Source organism: Saccopteryx bilineata, chromosome 11 (genome assembly GCF_036850765.1).
Source record: "Saccopteryx bilineata isolate mSacBil1 chromosome 11, mSacBil1_pri_phased_curated, whole genome shotgun sequence".
Lineage (NCBI taxonomy): Eukaryota > Metazoa > Chordata > Mammalia > Chiroptera > Emballonuridae > Saccopteryx > Saccopteryx bilineata.
Window position 1 is genome coordinate 826,786 of NC_089500.1, and position 20,791 is coordinate 847,576.

The window sequence follows — 20,791 nt, forward strand, 5'->3', positions numbered from 1 at the left end:
AAACATGACAAGAATGTTTAATGTGCAGCCAACGACTGCTAGGGTGAGGCATGTTTGAGAATCAATCATCATTTAAGTATTACACTATTGTACTACAATAATTTTCAAAAAATAAAATGCTCACATAACGAATTACCTTTGGAGACATAGAAATAAAGAACAAGCTAGCAATCATCCTCACTTTGACATGCGCTTGAACACTTAGGGGAATGCATTTCATCTAGTATATTAGACATCAAATGACTGAATAATGGCACAATAACGAGAACGCCATTTGAAGCTTTTCATGATAATTTAAAAACCATTCTGAAGTTTTCAATCATGCAGGAAAGCCTCTGCTATTAGGTCAAGGGCAACATTTGTTTGCATTACTTAAAGGTCATTAAAATACATCCTTAATCATAACATGTGGTTCATTACAAATAAAATTGCCTTTCGTTCAATAAAACTCATTAAATGTAAATGGTATTGTTTACTGCTATATGGATCTTTTGAAATAAATCAGCAAGTCATGATTTATAGAAAATTACTGTGACCTCATTGTTGTTAATAAACTTGCCTGATCACAAAAGCCAGAAACATATTTTTTTGAATGTCTAGGGTGCTGGACACGCATGCCTGCTAGACGCCTGTGCAGTGACGAAATGCCGAGCCAGCTGTGCAGGGGCCACAGCGCAGCCGTGCTCAAGGGCTTGTCAACGTTTTAATTCTCTGACCATATATTCAGTGCTGTGGGAACGCAACCAAATTGGAGAGATGATTCTTGATGGTGTCTTCAGTTCATTAAGAAAAGCTCTAAGATTTGCAGGGTTACTTATTCCTGGTGTCATGATGGATACAAAGCTCTTCTGATGATATGACACACAGTAAACAGTACCAAATATTCCCCAAGTCCATCACATGAGAACAGAAAAGTCAAAATGAGTGACAGTTATGGGCAGCGTAAGCTATTAAGTGAAAAACCAAATTGCCTTGCTTGTATTCATAGTAAACTTACAGCTTTCTTTTCTAAGAATGAAATATCTATACATAATCTGCCAAACTATATGAAGCTACATTTAATTTGATTGACGAATTAAAAATTCAGTTAAATTTCTTTTTCTTTTTAAAGAATATACTGCCTTTTGGTTTTATGGTTATCAAAATCTAAAACTTTTTCATTTACAGTTACTTAATTCAAATGTTCAATTCCACTCCCTATCATAGTGTAGCAACCATAAAATTTTAAAATTAGCATTATATAACTCGTACACTTGTAAATATTTTGAAATGTATATATTTCTGTCACTAATAAAAATAAAGATTCATTATAATTCTGACTGATAAAATGTTAGTTCCTGTGATCACGAGACTACTAAAACATATAAATAATGACCTTAATTTTAAGTACTTTCTTAAGACACAATTTACAAGTAATAAATTGTGCACATTTGAAGTTTACAATGTTACGTATTTTAGCACATGTGTGCACCTGTTGACAACGCCACCATCAGCTATGGAAGCTCTGCCATGCCCTGTGTAGAACTCCCTCTGCACCAGCCCACTGTCCTAGAGTTCCTGTTAATGCAACCATCTACTACATGCTCTTGTCTGCTTGGCTTATGTTTGCTTTTCTTTCAGACAACATCTTTCTAACACTGTTTAACTCTGCACTTTCTTTTCTATCAGTCTTGGCAAAATTATATCTGCTACAAATGATTACTGCAAGCCTTCCCAAGTGGCCACTCCAATGACTCTACAATTCTTTGAAGTGGGCCACGATCCAAGCATGACAGCCAACTGAAACCCTTCCAGTCACTCAGGGTTCATGCTTTCCCCCTTTAATCCTGGAGAGATTATTTGAGGATGCTGCTAGAAAAGAGAGAAAAGGACACAGAGGAAAAAATACAGCCGAGTGGAGCAGCAGTAAACCAACAATCGGCTCAAACTGCATTACAAAGTCAACAGGCTGCAAGAATGTCTCATCACAAGAACTAATTCATTTTAATAGTGTGAAAACTGTAAGCTAGACGCTTAAGTAATAAGGTGACAACACAGGATAAAATGTTTTGACACACACAGGTACCACTGGTCCAGAGAGACCGTCTACTACAGGGCCAGATCATAAGTCAATACATATGAAAGGATTGAACTAGAACTAAATACACTTTATGAATGTAACAGAATCTCAAAACAAGTTATAAAAGACATTAAGAAAATCCCCAAATATTTCGTAAATAAACACTATATATCTAAGTAAATGAGGGATATAAGAAGAAATCAAGCCCTGGCCGGTTAGCTCTGTGGTAGAGCATCAGCCTGGCGTGCAGAAGTCCCGGGTTCGATTCCTGGCTAGGGCACACAGGAGAAGCGCCCATCTGCTTCTCCACCCCTCCCCTTCCTCTCTGTCTCTCTCTTCCCCTCCCGCAGCCGAGGCTCCACTGGAGCAAAGATGGCCCGGGCACTGGGGATGGCTCTTGTTGCAACAGAGCGACGCCACAGAGGGGCAGAGTATCGCCCCCTGGTGGGCAGAGCGTCGCCCCCTGGTGGGCGTGCCAGGTGGATCCTGGTCAAGCGCATGCGGGAGTCTGCTGACTGTCTCTCCCCGTTTACGGCTTCAGAAAAATACAGAAAAAAAAAAAAAAAAAGAAGAAATCATAAAGGAATTAGAAAACATTTTAAATTAAATGATAATGAAAATGCAGTATATAAAAATCGGTATGATACAGGTTAGGTAATGCTTCAAAACAGATTTATAAGCTGTAAAAGCTTTTAACAGAAAAGACTAAGGTATAAATTCGAGTCTAACTTCTTTAAAAAGTTAAGCAAGAGGCCCTGGCTGGTTGGTTCAGTGGTAGAGCGTTGGCCTGGCGTGCGGGAGTCCCGGGTTAGATTCCTGGTCAGGTCATAGAGGAGAAGCGCCCATTTGCTTTTCCACCCCTCCCCCTCTCCTTCCTCTCTGTCTCTCTCTTCCCCTCCCACAGCCAAGGCTCCATTGGAGCAAAGTTTGCCCGGGTGCTGAGGATGGCTCTGTGGCCTCTGCCTCAGGTGCTAGAATGGCTCTGATTGCGGCAGAGCAATGCCTCAGATGGGCAGAACATCGGCCCCTGGTGGACGTGCCGGGTGGATCCCGTTTGGGTGCATGCGGGAGTCTGTCTGACTGTATCCCCTTTTCCAACTTCAGAAAAGTACAAAAAAAAAAAGTTAAGCAAGAAAAGAAAATTAAACACAAACTAAGTAGAATGAAGGAAATGAAGAACAGAAATCAGTAACAATGAAAATGAACAAACAATAATCAATGAAACCAAAAGAAAGTTCTTCAAAATGATCACTAAAATTGATAAGCCTCTGGCTAGCCTGACCAAGAAAAGAGAGATGTAAATGAGCAATACTGAGCATGAAAGAGGTCTTGAGATCTACAACCACTAAAGATAACAAAGATTATAAATTTTACGCCATTAAATTTGGCACTTATATTAAACTAATAAATTCACTGAAAAACACAATTTTCAACAAACAAAATTTTATTAACTCTATTATCTAACTCAGAAAGTTAATCCACAGTTAAAATAAGGTTCCAGCCCAAATAGTTTCAAGGATAAATTTGTCCCATATTTTAAAAAGAAAGAACACTACTCTTATACCAAGTACTTAAAAAATATACAGGAGGCAAAAAGGCTTCCCAACTCATTTAGTGAGGCCAGCATAGCCCGGGACATCAAAGTGAAGACATTACAACAAATGTAGCACAGACAATTCTCCGTCATGAACACAGGCACAGAAAATCCTTCACAGACTATTAGCTAATCAAACACTGCAACATATGTAAAGGACACTGAGCATGACCAAACGAGTCTCAACTGCTTAGAGTACAGGCAACCGAAAACACTTACAGAACCAAAATACCTCTGAGCCTTTCATGTTGGTCCTGGAACAGCCCAGGACACAGCAGGGTGAGGTTGGTGCCTGGGGCCCGTGGGGAGGAACTGTTAAGAGTATGCAGACAAGGCGGTGTTCGATCCTAGCCAACCAACCTGCACACAGGGCCAGACCCATGGTATGGATTCCCTGCCGTAACCAACGATGCCTTGAGTAAAAGGTCATTCTTAGGGAGTCTCAATCTTTCTTTACTGTCCACTGAATATCAGCACGTCATAAGAAATAAAGCTTCTTTCACTCAGATAAATACTATATAGAACACAAACACCAAATGGCCACAACTGTGGTTTTGTTTAAAAAAAAAAGTGTAGCAGTTGTGGCGAGTCTCAGCATTTGAGAGAGATCTGTTTTAGACTCACTGAAAATATCAACGCCCCCCAGGGCATTCTCTCTGACCTCAGCCCTTGCTGGACCCTAGGCATACAGAGAAGCTCCGCCAAGGCCTCGAGTATTCTTCTTTCCGTCAGAGACAAAGCAGCATCCCTTCCTCTGGTCAGAGACTCTCCACCTTCCAGATGAAAAGCTGAGTGGACAGGCTGGACTCCAGGACCAGGGAAGCCAATTGGAGTTCCTTTTCAAAGCAGTGTCCGCTGAGGGAGTGAGTCAGCAACAATGGACCCATGAAACCCTCGCCACAGTTTTCCATTTTAAAGATTACCTGACTGAGGGGATTTAAAAATAAAAACAAAAAGGGTAAGAAGAAAACCTCAGTGCTAAGCCAATAGAAACATTCAAAACTATACCTAAAACAGGTTATATGCTAAGACACCATAGAAATTATTTTGTCATAATTTTCAATGATCCTTCATTAGTAACAAATATTATTTTAAAAAATTATTGATGCTTTCAAAACATGAGTTGGTGTCAACAGAGACTAACAGACATAACAGGCAGGTAACCGCATGGCTCACCCCCAGGGCCGGCAGCCTCTGCGTGCAGCTCACAGCCACCTTCAGCTTCCAGTCGGTCTCACCGTCTAGTTGATCAGTTCGAATAAAACATGAACCTTGGGGTTAAAGAAGAAAATCTCCTGAGTTACAGGTACTTAAAAAACAAAACCCCATGGTACAGCCAGACCCAGAAATGACCCACCTGGGAATACTCCTAAACAAAAGTCTTTAAAAGCCTTTATTTATGTGACTCACAAAACACATCTGCTGAAAAGGTTTAGGTCATTAACTATTTAAGCCTTAGCTCCTATTTGGTGTTCTTATCTATTAAGGTTTAATATTAATTGTGCTTTATTTTAGAAAAATCACACTAACATTTATACATTTAATTTTTATTTATTTTTTTAGTGAGAGAGAGGGGTGGGAAAGAAAGATGAGAAGCATCAACTTTTAATTATTCACTGATTGATTTTCATATGTACCTTGACTGGGGACTCTAGCCAAGCCAGTGACCTTGGGCTCAAACCTGGGACCCCAGTGTTCCAGGTCAATGCTCTATCCACTGCACCACTGCCTGGTCAGACTCTACTTTTTTCTTTTCTTTTCTTTTTTTAACTGATTTTAGTGATAGAAAAATGAAGAGAGAGAGATAGGAATATCAAACAATTCTTGTATGTACCCTGACTGGGGAACTGGGATCAAATCCACAATCTCTATGCTTTGGGACAATGCTAACCAACTGAGCTATCTGGCCAGGCCCCATTTCTACTTCTGAGTCATATTTTGATAATAAAAGAATAAGTAAATACTTGTCTGACCTATGATGGTGCAGTGGATAAAGCATCGACCTAGAATGCTAAAGTTGCCAGTATGAAACCCTGGGCTTGTCTGGTCAAGGCACATACGGGAAGCAACTACGAGTTGATACTTCCCGCACCAACCCTCACCCTCTCTCTAAAGGGAATAAAAAAGAAACAAAACAGTAAGTACTCAAATTTTTAAAAAAATGTGTAATATGACTTTGCTAATAAAATGTGTAAGGTACCATCAGAAAACACACATTCCAGAATAAAGGTACAGTTAAAATGCCAAGACCCTGGTCAGAGCTACTATCATACTGACACCCCTATCAAATCTTAAAAAAAAAAAAAAAAATTAACTTGCAACGGCCCATTTACCCTTTGACCATGCTGCCTTAGCATTTGTCGGAACCTACCTAAGACAGAACAGTACATTTTACATGCACACAATGACACACACAGAAGCCAATGGTGCGATGTCATTTCTCAAATTTGGGGAAACATGGATGGTGGCTAAATGAGAACATATGTTCACACAACTTAGTCCAATACAGCTATCACACACACTGTAAGGGTAACATGGACCCATGCCAATCCCCACCCGCACCAGCCTCAGCCTCGTGTCCATTTCACAGTAGAAGAAAGGTCCCCTGCACGGCATGGGCACTCTCTGCTCTTCCATGCTGCAGAAACACCAGACGCTTTTCTCTGCCAGCCACTGTCCTTTTGACTAGTGACAGCCACCAGCAAGTCAGTGCTGGAAGGTCCCCATGAGGTCTCTTTGACTAGTTACATTCTCACCCTTTTAACTGCCCTGCGCCATGGTGTAAGTACTGCAAGAATCCGGGAGGTTCGCAGACGCCACTCACCTTCCTCAGGCACAACAGGACTGACTTATCAACTGGAGACACACATGCTACTGCTGGTGTCCTTGTTTGTGCTCTGATATTAACCATAAAAGTGACGTCAAGGGGCTGGTTCCAGATTCCAGCTGACACGGAGTTTGGAAGTCAGTTCCCCTGCTCGACTCTAGGTTTGTTTTCCAATACATGAAATAAGAATGGGAGGCAACAGCCTGACCTGTGGTGGTGCAGTGGATCAAGTGTTGACCTGAAACAGAGGTTGCTGGTTCAAAACCCTGGGCTTGCCTGGTCAAGGCACTTATGGGAGTTGATGCTTCCCGCTCCTCCCCACCACCTTCTCTAAAATGAAATAAATTAATTAAAAAAAAAAAGATTGGGAGGGAATCTCTAGAGTCTCCTAAATGTCAAATATTCTGTTTCTAAAGGTGAAAGCTTATCTACCTAGATTGCTGTAATTTATGAAACAGTGAAAACAATATAGTGCTTTTTTTTTTTTTTTTTTTTTTTAGAGAGCAGAGAGAGAGAGAGGAGAGAGAGATGGGGGGAGGAGCTGGAAGCATCAACTCCCATATGTGCCTTGACCAGGCAAACCCAGGGTTTCGAACCGGCGACCTCAGCATTTCCAGGTCGACACTTTATCCACTGCGCCACCACAGGTCAGGCAAGTGCTTTTTTTTTAATAAAGGACTTGCTTCATGTGAAATAATTATGTGCTAATTAAAAAACAGGAAATTGACATTTATCTTCAATTACAGTAAACATTACTGATGCTGCAGTAAATATGATTGAAAGAGAGAGAGAAGGAGCGGCAGCAACCAGAAGTATGACTAACCTGACTTGTCTTACACAACTATATCTACTAATTTTTTAACAGCAGGCATGGGCTTCAACTGATGCCAGCTAAGGCTCAGCAAAAATTAATTATTAAATTGGTCTGCTTATATCCTATTACAGACTTCTTATGAATACTTGATTTTATTTTGTATAATTGACAAGAGTTGACAGGAAAGGACAGGTCTAATGACAATCCAGTTGAGATCACCAGTATATGTGTCACACAGGAGAGCCACAGCAAGTAGTGACAAAAGGGTTGCGGGGACACTGTGAGACACAGCACATGGGTCTGTCATACACTGTAATGAGTCACCCTGTAAAATCAGTGGACTGCCTGCAACAGCTCACAAATCCAATAGCTCTGAAAAAAATGGGCTACAGTATGTGCCCAACAAAAGAAAAATAGACATTGACTTTGCATATATAATATCAGATCGTTTGCCATCAAACTTAATTTCTAAATCATTTATATGACTTAATGACTCTGCATGAAATTTTTAAGCCGGTGGCAAGATGAACAGCACCACAGAGAGCATGTGGATGCGCACAGTGTCATTTACCTCCCCTCACCCCACTAACAAGTGACAGCTGAGCTATTGTAATGTGTCCCAAACACTTAAACTATAATGTCATCACTTAGGAGACAAGTGAAAAAGATATTGGCATTTATAAGAGATTGATGAAAATTAGTTCTCAAGCATTAATTTCTCTTAATACCACTAAAAGAACTGTGTGCATTCAGGAGATATTTGATCTGAATTAAGAAACTGATGAAGCAATTGATTAATTGGAATTTAAGCCATCAGTCACCAGATCCATCAGCAGCTTCATTTACATTCTAAACAATCAGCTGACGGCCCAATAGAATACCCTGTATTAATACACAGTCAATATGATGCCACGAAGAGACTGTGAGCTGTATTGACAGACGCCTGTGGCTACCATCCAAGCTCGAACATGCTGCATAGATTTAGGACTTCTATGTTGGTGAGGGCTTAAAGATTTTTATTATAACAAAGTATTACCAGGTTTTTCTGAACTAAAACTGAAAAGTAATATAATAATATTAATAGTGTTAATAGATACACAAAAAAATTCTTAATATGTGTACTCTTGAAAACTAGGCAATTAAAATAGTTAAAATATAATTAAAATCATACAAACAGAATTCCCAAAGCTTGGAAACCTTGACTAGAAGCAATGTTATGACACAAAGTTTATAGAGTGTGGGAGCTTTTGGTTCATTTTACAAAGAAAAGAAAAATAGCATGAAACCGGTTAACTGACATTTTAATATCTTCTTATGAGTAATCAGTAATTTTGTAATTTGATAAAAAAATAATAAAAGTGAGAAATATAATAGAATCATCGGCTAAAACAGACTACAGTAAGGTCCTAAACTCAGATCCATTAATAACCCTCCAAAATTGTGCAAAACAACACAAAACTTAGCATGCGTGCATATTATGTATGTTTTGGTGGGGAACAAAGAGATAATTCTCTCTTAAAGAGATCCATGACCTCCAAAATATTCAGCATCGTTACACCACATAGTAATGGTCCCGACACTGTGGAATGCAAAGTGAAGCTAGAGAAAAGGAAAAGAAGTCTCTGAAACAGCATCAGTTTGGACAGAATGCTATTAATCTGGAGTTGTTACACACGTATTACCCAACATGTGATACTACATTTCAGTTCTGCTGTCTTACGATGGCAATAGTGACACCATGGAAAGATCACTAAGAGGCTGAAGAATAATTTCCAAACGGCTCTAAGTCATGTGACTATCAGCGGGCACTCATGCTCTCTTGCCTGCGGAGTCCTCCTTTGACATACTGACATTTCTATCTCTCAGTTTTACGTGCTGATTTTTTTCTTTTCTTTTCTTTTTTGTATTTTTCTGAAGTTGGAAACGGGGAGAGACAGTCAGACAGACTCCCGCATGCGCCCGACCAGGATCTACCCGGCACGCCCACCAGGGGGCGACGCTCTGCCCACCAGGGGGCGATGCTCTGCCCCTCCAGGGCGTCGCTCTGTTGCGACCAGAGCCACTCTAGCGCCTGGGGCAGAGGCCAAGGAGCCATCCCCAGCGCCCGGGTCATCTTTGCTCCAGTGGAGCTTTGGCTGCGGGAGGGGAAGAGAGAGAGAGAGGAAGGAGAGGGGGAGGGGTGGAGAAGCAGATGGGCGCTTCTCCTGTGTGCCCTGGCCGGGAATCGAACCCGGGACTTCTGCACGCCAGGCTGACGCTCTACCACTGAGCCAACCGGCCAGGGCTTTTCCATTTTTTTTTTTTTACCTCAAAACACTATCTACACCAGTGGTAGTCATCCTGGTCCCTTCTGCCCACTAGTGGGCATTCCAGTTTTTATGGTGGGCAGTAGTGGAGCAACCAAAGTATAAATAAAAAGATAGATTTAAATACAGTAAGTTGTTTTATAAAGATTTATTCTGCCAAACAGCGAAAATCTGACATAAAGTACTTGGTAAGTAATTATTATTATATGCTTTAACTTGCTGTAACTCTGCTTTATAAATTTTATAAAGTAAAGTTACTTCCCTACTTTATAAATCACCATTACTCTGGAACCGGTGGGCGGTTAGAAAATTTTACTACTAACAGAGATACAAAAGTGGGCGGTAGGTATAAAAAGGTTGACTACCCCTGATCTACACAATTTATTTCTTTTAAGTTAATTATCTGAAATTGTTTCCATATTTAGGATAATAGTCTTAATCTTACACATATTTCCAGCATAATCATTAAAAGGGCAAGTAATGTAAAAGCATTTCTCAAACGGGAAATTTCTGTTATTCATTATAATAAATATATTTAGAAACAAAAACAATTCATAAGTAGGTGATGTCAGCAGGGATGGATGGCAGTGTTAAAAAAAAATCTCTGAAAATCCATTTCTCCATAATTATATGAGACCATTAGCAAAAACTGTCAGAAACAACTTATTTAGAATTCTGCAATAAAATAAAAAATTTGCAACAGTTTCAGGTGTACTTATTCAAGAGACAGCTAAATCTAGCTAAGAGTGAACTATGTGGTGACCTGCCCTGTTCCCAACACTCCGCCTCATCCTCATGATTCCACAGTATTGATAAAACTGAAAGAGGAGCAGCCGCCAAGGGGCCCAAACCCAATTCAGGGCGCTCCAAACCCCAGGACCAGAGACTGTGACCACCTGAGAGGCAGGGCTTGTCTTGATTTGACCTGACACAGGGGTCACTCAATGAGAACAGTTTTCTCCCTGGGATGTTTGTCAAAAACAATCAGTGGCAATTGCTTAATATCATGCTGCCTCGGGTGGTCATAAAGCTGGGGTAAACAAGCTGAACAAAAATCTTTTTTAAAAAGCAGGAAAGTCAGATGGCAAAGGGGACGTTGAGAAGCTCTACCACATTCCTGGGAGTCTAGAGGGCCATCCGCCTGTGCAGGGCTGTCCACATGCCCAGGAGAGCCGAAGAGGCCCTAATCTCTTACACCTGGCTGACCTGGAGGCTCTGTACAAGCAAGAAATTAAGGGGAAGGCGAAGCTGTCAACTGCTTGTGGCAGCACTGTGGCTGTTACGAGAACACTAGCAATTTTAAAAGAAAAACCTTGCAACTTGGGTATTTCAATAATATTTCTCTCACACAGTCCATCTGGTAAGGCAAGGAGAGTGAGCTGTTCCACAGTCACTCAGGAACCTAAACTGAGGTGTGCTCTGCCATTTCAACAAGCAGCCTCCACAGCTTCTCTGGCCAGATCCTAGTTGTGGGCCCAGCGCACCGGGAAGGGAAGAGCAGGGGGCTACAAGAGGCAAAGACCAAGGCTGAAAGTGGCCCACATGCCTTTCAGCCATCCTCCTTGAGCCAACTCTCAGGGCATGATCCCATCTACTTGGACAGGAAAAGGCGGCTGTCTACCTGTATTTCCAAGATGAAAGGGAAGTGGACTGGAAATGTAGCTCTCCAGTCACTACCTCACTGGGAAGACAAAACCTTCCATTAAACACCATACGATAAAGTATGTGTACCAAGTATACTAGTGCAGCTGAATGCCCAATGGTAGCCTCACCTGCCAATGTTCATAACCACAACTACAGCTGGTAAAGGAGAAAGTATTTTTCCTCTTTTCCATGACTTAAAATGTCACTTTAATAAATGTTGTTTATAAATGAAAAAAATGAAACAAACAACTCTAAAATGTAACTATATACTTTCTAGAGTTTTCATGCTGCACGTAATACATATCCTGAGCCTATAAAAAATAATATGCTGAGCTTCCCATAAATATATTATTCATTTATTCAACAAAGTGAGAAGTGTAAGGAAGAAAGAACTTTGGATATTAGTTGATAAACCTCCCATCATTTTAGAGATGAGAAAATGTGTGACCACATGTGTAGGTCACAGTATTAGGAACTGGCCAAAGCTGACGACATTTTAGGTTTCCTGATTTCCAACAACAGTGTCCTTGACCCTGAGGCTCCCTTCTCATTACCTTTCATCACCACGTTTCCGCCCTTCTAACTCTTGGAAGTTCAGGTCATGGAAATAATATTTTTCTGCGAAGTCCACTTCAACTCACCTAGGCAAGCAGTGTGGTCCCCCTGATCCCACCACACTCTTACCCTGTCCATACAAAACAGAGAGCCATTACCGGTAATGTGCGTGCCTCCATAAACACATAGATCATGAGTCTGAGGAGAGAAACCTGGTTTTGCTCCCCTTTGTCCCCTAAGCACCATGTAGTGCTGGCACATACTAAATGACATGTAAGTGTTTGCTGACTGAAGGAATAACATTGAAAATGTAGGCTAGCAATCAAATTTTCAATACCATTTAATTATTTAAATATCAATATGGATAGGAATGAAAACACTTATTTGATATATAGGTTCTAAACAAATTATATTTTTAAATAAACATTATACAGTAAAATCATCATTTTAAATAGCAACAGTTAAATGTAACTTATAAGTTAATAAATTTAATAAATTATCAAAAAAAATTTTACATTTTCCCTTTCAAAATGAAGATTAAACTGCCAAAATACAAAATCATCAACAATGTAAATAAAAATAAAAATACCTGCTTTTTCTGAAGTCCTAAGAAATACCATGTCCGATGGAATTCTTTGATTCTATAGAGATATAAAATGTTAATTATCTATAGGCAGTTTTATAAACAAACACAATTCCATTCAAAGCAGAATTACCTAGTAAATACAACTGAAATGTTGAATTAAAATTTATATTGAAGCAGTTCATATTTATCATTTGTATTAAAAATGAGCATTTTGATTCATATTTTAGTTCAACCTTTAAGATTTTTCCGCATTAATGAACCATGTAAATAGTATAGAGCTTGAAAACTGCTCCATTTCTGAGAAGTGTTAAATATTGCCATTTCTGTGGCCTCTGTCCTACCTTAAATATGGCAGTTATTGCCTTAAAAACAATTACATCCTTCCTATTACACTTACTGACCCTAGAACACGAGAATAGTGTTTCCAATGCCTCATACAAAACAGGGCATATCATAGATAAATACAATAATTTTGAATGAATGAATAAATGTACACCTGAGCAAACAAAAATAAATCCCCCAAATTTGAAGAGCTATTCTTTTAGAAAGCATAAAAGAAAAAAATCACTCAAACGTACTATATGGCACATTAAAACTTTTTTAAAAAATTTTTTTAAATTTTTATTTATTAATTTTAGAGGAGAGAGAGAGAGAGACAGAGAGAGAGACAGGGGGGGGAGGAGCTGGAAGCATCAACTCCCATATGTGCCTTGACCAGGCAAGCCCAGGGTTTCGAACCGGCGACTTCAGCATTTCCAGGTCGATGCTTTATCCACTGCGCCATCACAGGTCAGGCTTAAAACTTTTATAAGTCACTCTTCATACATTTATTTAATCATGATTACTAATAATTCTATCCATTGGGAAAGCTAAATAAAGAAAAATATATAAATAGAATAAGAATGCTTCACATAATTTCATGATTTATATTTTTGAGATCTACATATTTTATCTACACATGATATAAGAAATGGATTGTTAGTCAGCAAGCAGTAAAAGCAAATATAAGTTGTTAAAACTGAAAAAAATATGTTGTAGGACAGAGCTACTTCTTTGTAACATGAAGAAAGAAGGACAATGACTAAGATTTGAAGAACTCCTAGGTCAAGGAAGAAATCAAAATGGAAATTAGGAAATATTTTTAACCGAATAATAATATCTCAACATATTATAATATGTGGATTAACAGCAAGAAAGTAAATATTGTTTAAATATGCCTACTGCAGCAATAAGAAAAAACAATAAGCTAATAAAAGATGGTCAAGCCTTATAAAAACTATAAAATATTACTGATAGAAATTAAATAAAACCTAAAAAAATATGATGTATCATGTTCCCAAAACTAGAATGTATAGTATTGCAAAGATACCAAGTATCCATAAATTGCCCTAAACATTCAACACAAACCCAACCCAGATCTTGGCCTGTGTTTTGGTGGAAATTAACAAGACTTAGCTAATATTTACAGGGAAAGGCAAAGGCCAAGAAGGACAAAGAAAAACATGTGGAACATGAAGAGTTGAATCTGTAACACAGCAAAATGAAAATATTCAACTAAAGTAATGAAGACAAGGTAGTACTCCCCCCAAAGAGATAAGTACACCAATGTTAAGCAGAGATACCAGGAGGAGGCTCACACATAGGACACCAGACTTGGGAGGAAGATGAGACTACAGGCCAATGAGGATACAATGGTCTTTTTAAGAAATATTGCTGAGAAAAGTAGATACCCATGGGGAAGGGGGAGCGTACCTGACTGCTACTTCAATCAAAACACACAAATCACTTCCAGATGAATTATATTCCTAAATGTCCAAGTCAAAACAATAAAACTCCTAAACAATAATATATAAGAATATTTTCATAGCACTTTGGAAGGGAAAAAGACTCCTCTTCCCTCCACCAGAAATGAAAAAAAAAACCCCAACTATAAACAAAAAGATTAATGAAGTCAACCTCATTAAAATTAACGATTTCTCTTCAACAAAGCATTCCGGTAACAAAGATATTTGCAACATAAAGGATTCACATCCAGAATACCTAGAGACCCACAAACTGACCAGAAAGAAGGGCTGAATCAGAAGATAAATGGCAAGAGATGTTATCAGGCTCTTCCCAGATGAGAAAGATACACAAAGTCCCATGAGAAGGTGTCCAACTTTATCAGACAGTCTTCAAGGAAACACTCACTAAAACCACAACTGCTACATACATATTGCAAATGCTAAATTAAAAAGACTGTTGATGCCAAGTGTTAGCAAATGTGTGAGGCAATGGGAAGGCTTACACACTGCTGATTAGTGTATAATCTGAAATATCACTGTGCAAAATCATATACAACATCTACTAAAGTGGAACATATGCATATGCCCAGACCCAACAAGTCCACCCCAGGTACTATGTATGCAGCAGCAATGTGTGCAGAGGTGAGCCCAAAGACATGGACCCTAGCAGCAGCAGTCCTAACAGGAAAAACTCAAAAGCAACCCAAATACACATCAACAACAGAATGGACAAAAGGCATACTATGTAACAACAAAGCAAATGAATTACAGCTACACAGGACAAAAAGGAAGAGTCTCATTAATTATACTGGGCCAAAAAGGTACCTGCCCAACCACACCCCCATGCCATTGAATTTTCTAGGCATCCTTGCCAAAAATCAATTAACCATAAATCTACGGCTTTACTGCTGGGCTCTCAACCAAGAGTTTATGCCAGTTCCAACTGTCTTGATACTATAACTCTGTATACGGCTTTAAATGGAGAAGTGTGAATACTTTAATTTTGTTCAATTTTTAAAAATTATATTGGCTGTTCTGGGTTTCTTGTATTTCCATATAAATTTGAGAATTAGCTTGTCAATTTCTGCAAAGAAGTCAGCTGGAAAGCTGAAAGAGATAGACCTGAACCTATAGATTGACCTTGAAAGCATTGCCATTTGAACAATATTAATATTTGTAAACCATGAACATGGGATGTCTTTCCATTTATTTAGGTCTTCTTTAATATGTTATAACAATGTTTTCATAGCTTTCAAATACAAGTTTTCTACTTCTGTTGTTTATTATTAAAACATAATTTTATTTATAAATATTTTATTTTTTGATGCTATTGTAAATGAAATTTTCTCAATTTCATTTTCATACCATTACTCTTGATTCCCTTATGTTTTATTTTCTATGAGGCACTAAAAAATAAACTAGATGAATCCAAATAATTATTGGATACTTTTTATTTTTCCCTATACTGGAGACTATGAGCAACAGGAGAGAAGAACCTATATGTGTCTTCTTAACATGATACACTCTGTCTGTGTACACTGATCATCCCCAGTCCGGAGATCTAAGCTGTTTCTGATTTGGGGCTATTATGAATAATGCAGGTATAAATATCCATGCACAGACTTTTGTATAACTTAAATTAACATTCTTCTGTGATAAAGGTTCAACAGTTCAATTGCTGGGTCACATAATAGTCGCATATTTAGCTTCTTAGGAGACTAATGATTTTCCAGAATAACTGTATTTTTGATATTCACACATAAATGTATATGAAATCCACTTTCCTCACATCGCTGCCAGTCTTTGGTGGTGGCACCACTTGCCATTAGTAGTCATTCTGCTGTGCATGCCACGGTATTTCATTGTTTTAACTTGCATTTCTAGGTGAGCAATGACACAGCACATCTTTTCATGTGCTTATTTTCTATCTATACTTATTGTCATCTTTGGTGAAAATCTCTTTTTGTATCTTCTGCCCACTTTCTAATTTGATTTTTTTTTTTACTGTTGACTTCTAACAGTTTTTACATATTCTAGGTATAAATTTCTGGCAGATAATGTAGTTTACAAATATTTTCTCCTAGTTCGTAGTATGTTTTTTCATCATATTGACATGTCTTTTCAAAAAGCACATTTTTAAATTTTAATGAGATGCAATTTATCCATTTTTTTTATCTTTGACACATTATGCTTTTGGTGTCAAGTCTCAGAGCTACTTTCCTGCCCCATATTCTGAATGTTTTTAATAGGGTTTTCTTAAGTTTTTACAGTTCTACAGTTTACATTAAAATCCATGATCTGTTTTGATTTAATACTTGTATCAAGTGTGACACTTAGATTGAAGTTCATAGTTTTATTCACGAGTGCCCAAACAGCTCCAGCCTTATTGAGAGACTAGCTGGCCTCTCTCAATTTTAATTTGCTTTTGCACTTTGTCAAACATCCCTTAAATGTATCTGGGTTTTCTGCCCGGTTTCACTGGTCTTGGTTCTATCCTTCTTCCACACCATGCTAATAATGTTCCCAGGCATGATACCTGAGTCTTGGGAACAGTGATTCTTCTTTTTCTCCTTGCCAAAACTGCTTGAGCCATTTTAGAGCTTGGGCATTGCCAAATTAGTTTTAGAATAGGCTTATTTTGTTTAAAAAGACAAACCCACCTTGCTGAGATTTTGATAGGAATCATATTAAACCCTATCAACTGTGGGGAAACTGTGGAATGTTCCAACACAAGACCGTAAGGTGCCGTCTTTGATGACAGTGAACACAGTTCTTTCTGACACACCTGCAGTTTTGCTGCCACAGGAGGGGCAAAGACAGCATTTTTAGTTTCAGCTTCCACATGCTCACTGTTAGCACAGAATCGTGGAAGTGGCATTTGAGTGTGGATCTTATCACTGGCCACCTTGCTGAATTCTTGAGTTCCAAGATCTGTCTGGATCGCAGGGGCTTTCTATACACACAGCCATGTCATCTGTAAAGAGGGGGGTGTTCCCTTCTTCCTTGCCCATCTGAAGTCCTGCCTGACTCTGGCAGAAGCAGTGATGAGCGTGGAGAGAGCAGTGCTGCACCTGAACCCCGTCTCACTCAGTGTGGTGGAGCGGCGGCTTCACAGACGACTTCTGACTGGAGCAGAGTGCCTGCTTCCACCCCAGCAGGGCCAGCATGGGAGACAGGAGCTGTTCACAGACTCCATGCCAGGCCACCACCCCTCAACACCAGGCAACCCTGTAACAGCAAAAGGCAAGCCGGAGGTGGTGGGGCCAGGTCTGCACGCCGTGTCGACTCTGCTGCCACAACCACTCTCCTGCACCTTCTTCCTGGCCGGCTGCTCATGCGCTGCCCTATGGAGAGGCCTGCCGGCCTGGAACAGGAGAGGCCTTGAACCACAGCCCTGGCACTGAGGCCCTGAGTCCTAGGAGGCACCAGGTTCTGCCCCAGTGGAGCCTGAAGGTGAAGCTGCCTGGTGGACCCCTTGTCTGCAGCCTTGACAGGGACCCAGAACCACAAGGCCCAGCTACGCTGCACCCAGATTCCCAACCACACAGACTGTGAGACAATGAATGCTGGTGTTTAAAAAAAACTGCATTAGCCCTGGCCAGGCAGCTCAGTTGATTAGAGTGTCGTCCCAATATGCCAAGGTTGCAGGTTCAATCCCCAGTCAGGGCACATCTGAGAATCAACCAATGAATGCGTTAATAAGTGAAAAAACAAATAGATCCATCTCTCTAAAATCAATCAATCAAAAATTTTTAAAAACTGCATCAAGATTTATATGTCTACCATCTGGCTCAGTCACCTCTCCTGTCTTCATCAGGCCTATGGAAATATGCAAAGATATAATGTACAAGGATGTCCACCGTAGCACTTGACAATGGAAGCCACCTAAAAAAATCTAAGAATAGATCAAAAGTTGGTGACTTATTTAGAATCCATACCAATGAATACCATGTAAATGAGTTGCAAAGCAGTATGTCTGGTTTTAATCCAATTTTGTAAAATCAAACATACCCCAAATCATCCTCAGCAGTGATTAATGTTGACAGGAGGCAGACCACTAGTACTAAGTATCTCCACAAGTGACCCAGGCTGCTATGTTCCATGTGGCCTGTACAGCAGCTGAAGTAAAAGGCTCACACTGTATGTAAGAGGCCTTTCTAAAACTTGTCACTTAATGTTTTTAAAACAGTTCTTGCACCTTAAAAATAAATGAAGACTGCCCATTCAGCCACTGTTGCTCAGGGAAGACTGCATGAGAAACACACCCACCACTGCACAGCAGCTCACGTAGGGCGCCCCCTGCAGGCGCGCCCCAGGACTGGCAACCCTTTGCTTTCCACATCTGACCCCTGGTGGGGTTTTATACGGGCTTTTTCTTACACTGACCTAAACTTTTCCTTTCTAATCTTCTTTTACTTTCACTTACCCTTCCTTCTTTAAGTTTTATTAACCCATAAGGATTCTTATTAACCATAAGAATATCCAATAACTATGCGTAATATAGCTATCTGTAAAAGAAACAGAAATGTATTCTATTATAAATTCTAATACAATTTTTTATCAAATACTTCTGATAAAGCAACATTAAGCTGCTAAAACATGTCATATTTTAGAGAAAAGATTACTTCACTTACACACACACTGAAATGTACTTTAGCAAAACAGACTATACAAAAAAAATCTAGATTTTTCTTCATGTACAGCAAATCTTATACAATGATCAGATTTAAAATAAATGTCTCAATTTCCTTCATATTCAAAAGTTACTTGCAATCAGGCTAAATGTTAATAACTGGTATATACATATCTAAAATATATTAAAAATGCATCAACCTTTTCCACTATGATGAGGTCTCCAACTTGTATGTCTGAACTCTTAACTTGCATTTTACCTTAAAAAAAAGAAGAAGTATAATCAACTCACGGAAACAATAGCAAACCAGAGTTAAACTTTCAATTGATAAATAAACTTTAGATATTTATCTCCACTTATACTTTCAAAGTAAATATTTCAGATAGACACAGTCACTAAAAATTAACTTCTCTTAGTTAGTTCCCAGGCACAATTAACTACCCCAACAAAAGCCGTGTGGGAATGAGGAAGAGATTCCATTCGGAAGGTTCTCTCAAATCTGCTGTCATTCCAGGTGTGCGTCAAGTTATGATGGTCAGAAACATCACTAAATAAAATAATTTAATGATGAAAACTGAGGAACATGGAGATGCAAAACCCTTACATAAAACTGTGAATGGCATTGATTGGCACATAACTAACAGCATAAAAGAAACAAAGAAAATCAGAATATCATCCTCCACTGGAAGCTTTACAGACACAGGTCAGAAGTGAAAACTAAGGCCTAGAGCTTTATTACAAAAAGTGGTTCTTCTACATGCTACACAGCGCAAATCTTACAACACCTATATAAACATATCTACATACTATAATGTTCATATCAGACAGAAAAGATGAGATGTTACAGAGGCGATCTGAAACACCAGGTTCTTTCTCTGTCTCTGAATCCCCCTTCCTTCCCTCCCTCCCTCCCTCCCTCACATCCCTCACATCCTCCCTCCCTCACATCCTCCCTCCCATGTTGACAGTCTCCTTCCCCAGTCCACCCCCCTTTTAAAACAAGCAACAGCCCTGTGGGTCTCAATATTTTTGTAACTACTGTTTTAATTTCTTTTACATTCAGTTTATTCTGAAAGCTAACAGAACAGAGGTAAGATCATACATTATCAAAACATAATATTACCAGCCATTCTACTGACTTGTAAATCACATTTAACTCATTATAAAACCTTATTTCCTAAATACCTCTTCAAACAGCTGAAGGTCAGGAACACCAAACTAGTTCCTGAAGAGTGTCTGGAGGACATCAATGAGCTCTGTAAACAGTGTTACATTTCCATATTCGCTGTTACATTTCCATATTCCTCAGTTCTTTAAGAAACACACAAGGGCTGGAGCTACATTTGGTGAGTGAAGCTACTTTTTATTCATACCATAAAATAGCAATGTTCTTTAGAATTACATGTGCAACCAATCTTAAGCTGGCTCCACAACTGATAAGTCTATTAAGAGACAGAAAAGAGCCACAGAAGGATGTCTACTTGAACTGCTTCCCCTTCACTGTCACTTTTGGGCCTCCCATCTGTGCTCCCTCTACCACGCTGTCCAGCGGAGCACCAGGTGCACTGCGCAGCCGCAGCAGAGTCCCGCCCTACCCCTGATGGCTTGCCTCAGTCTACTGCCCACTGCATTGCACTCCTGCTCTCCACATGCTGACCAGACACTCTTACAGCAGAGAGAGAAACAGCTGCAGGCAAACCTGACAACTGCAGTAAAGAGTTTTAAGTATCTTCATCTCGTGTTCAGGAGAATGCCTGTATTCCCTTTATAGCTTTGTCACAAGAACTCAGACTTCTCTTCTGCTCTCCATCCCACAGCAGTTAGGACAGTGGAAGAGAAGATGAGGAAAGCTGCCTGCTCCCCACGCACCTGGGCCACTGGTGTGGCAGCCCCGCAGCGTGACCTGTCCTGCCAGCTCTCAACAGCCCCTGCCCACACTAATGGTGCGATTTCGGGCCTGCCTTCCTGAACTGAGCTGACGGCTGGTCC

The 20,791-nt window shown here is 39.6% G+C and overlaps 1 protein-coding gene across 4 annotated transcripts in view; it reads right to left on the bottom strand.

Moving 5' to 3' along the window:
• Positions 1 to 20,791, bottom strand: part of ATP9B (ATPase phospholipid transporting 9B (putative)) — a 120,573-nt gene that overhangs the window by 60,236 nt on the left and 39,546 nt on the right. For all 4 annotated transcript variants that reach the window (XM_066246406.1, XM_066246405.1, XM_066246408.1 and 1 more), the window contains 3 exons: positions 19,003 to 19,061; positions 12,389 to 12,440; positions 4,830 to 4,924 (listed from right to left, as the gene is read on the bottom strand). In XM_066246406.1, the coding sequence (XP_066102503.1) occupies positions 4,830 to 4,924; positions 12,389 to 12,440; positions 19,003 to 19,061 (206 nt within the window). The remainder of the gene's footprint in view (positions 1 to 4,829; positions 4,925 to 12,388; positions 12,441 to 19,002; positions 19,062 to 20,791) is intronic.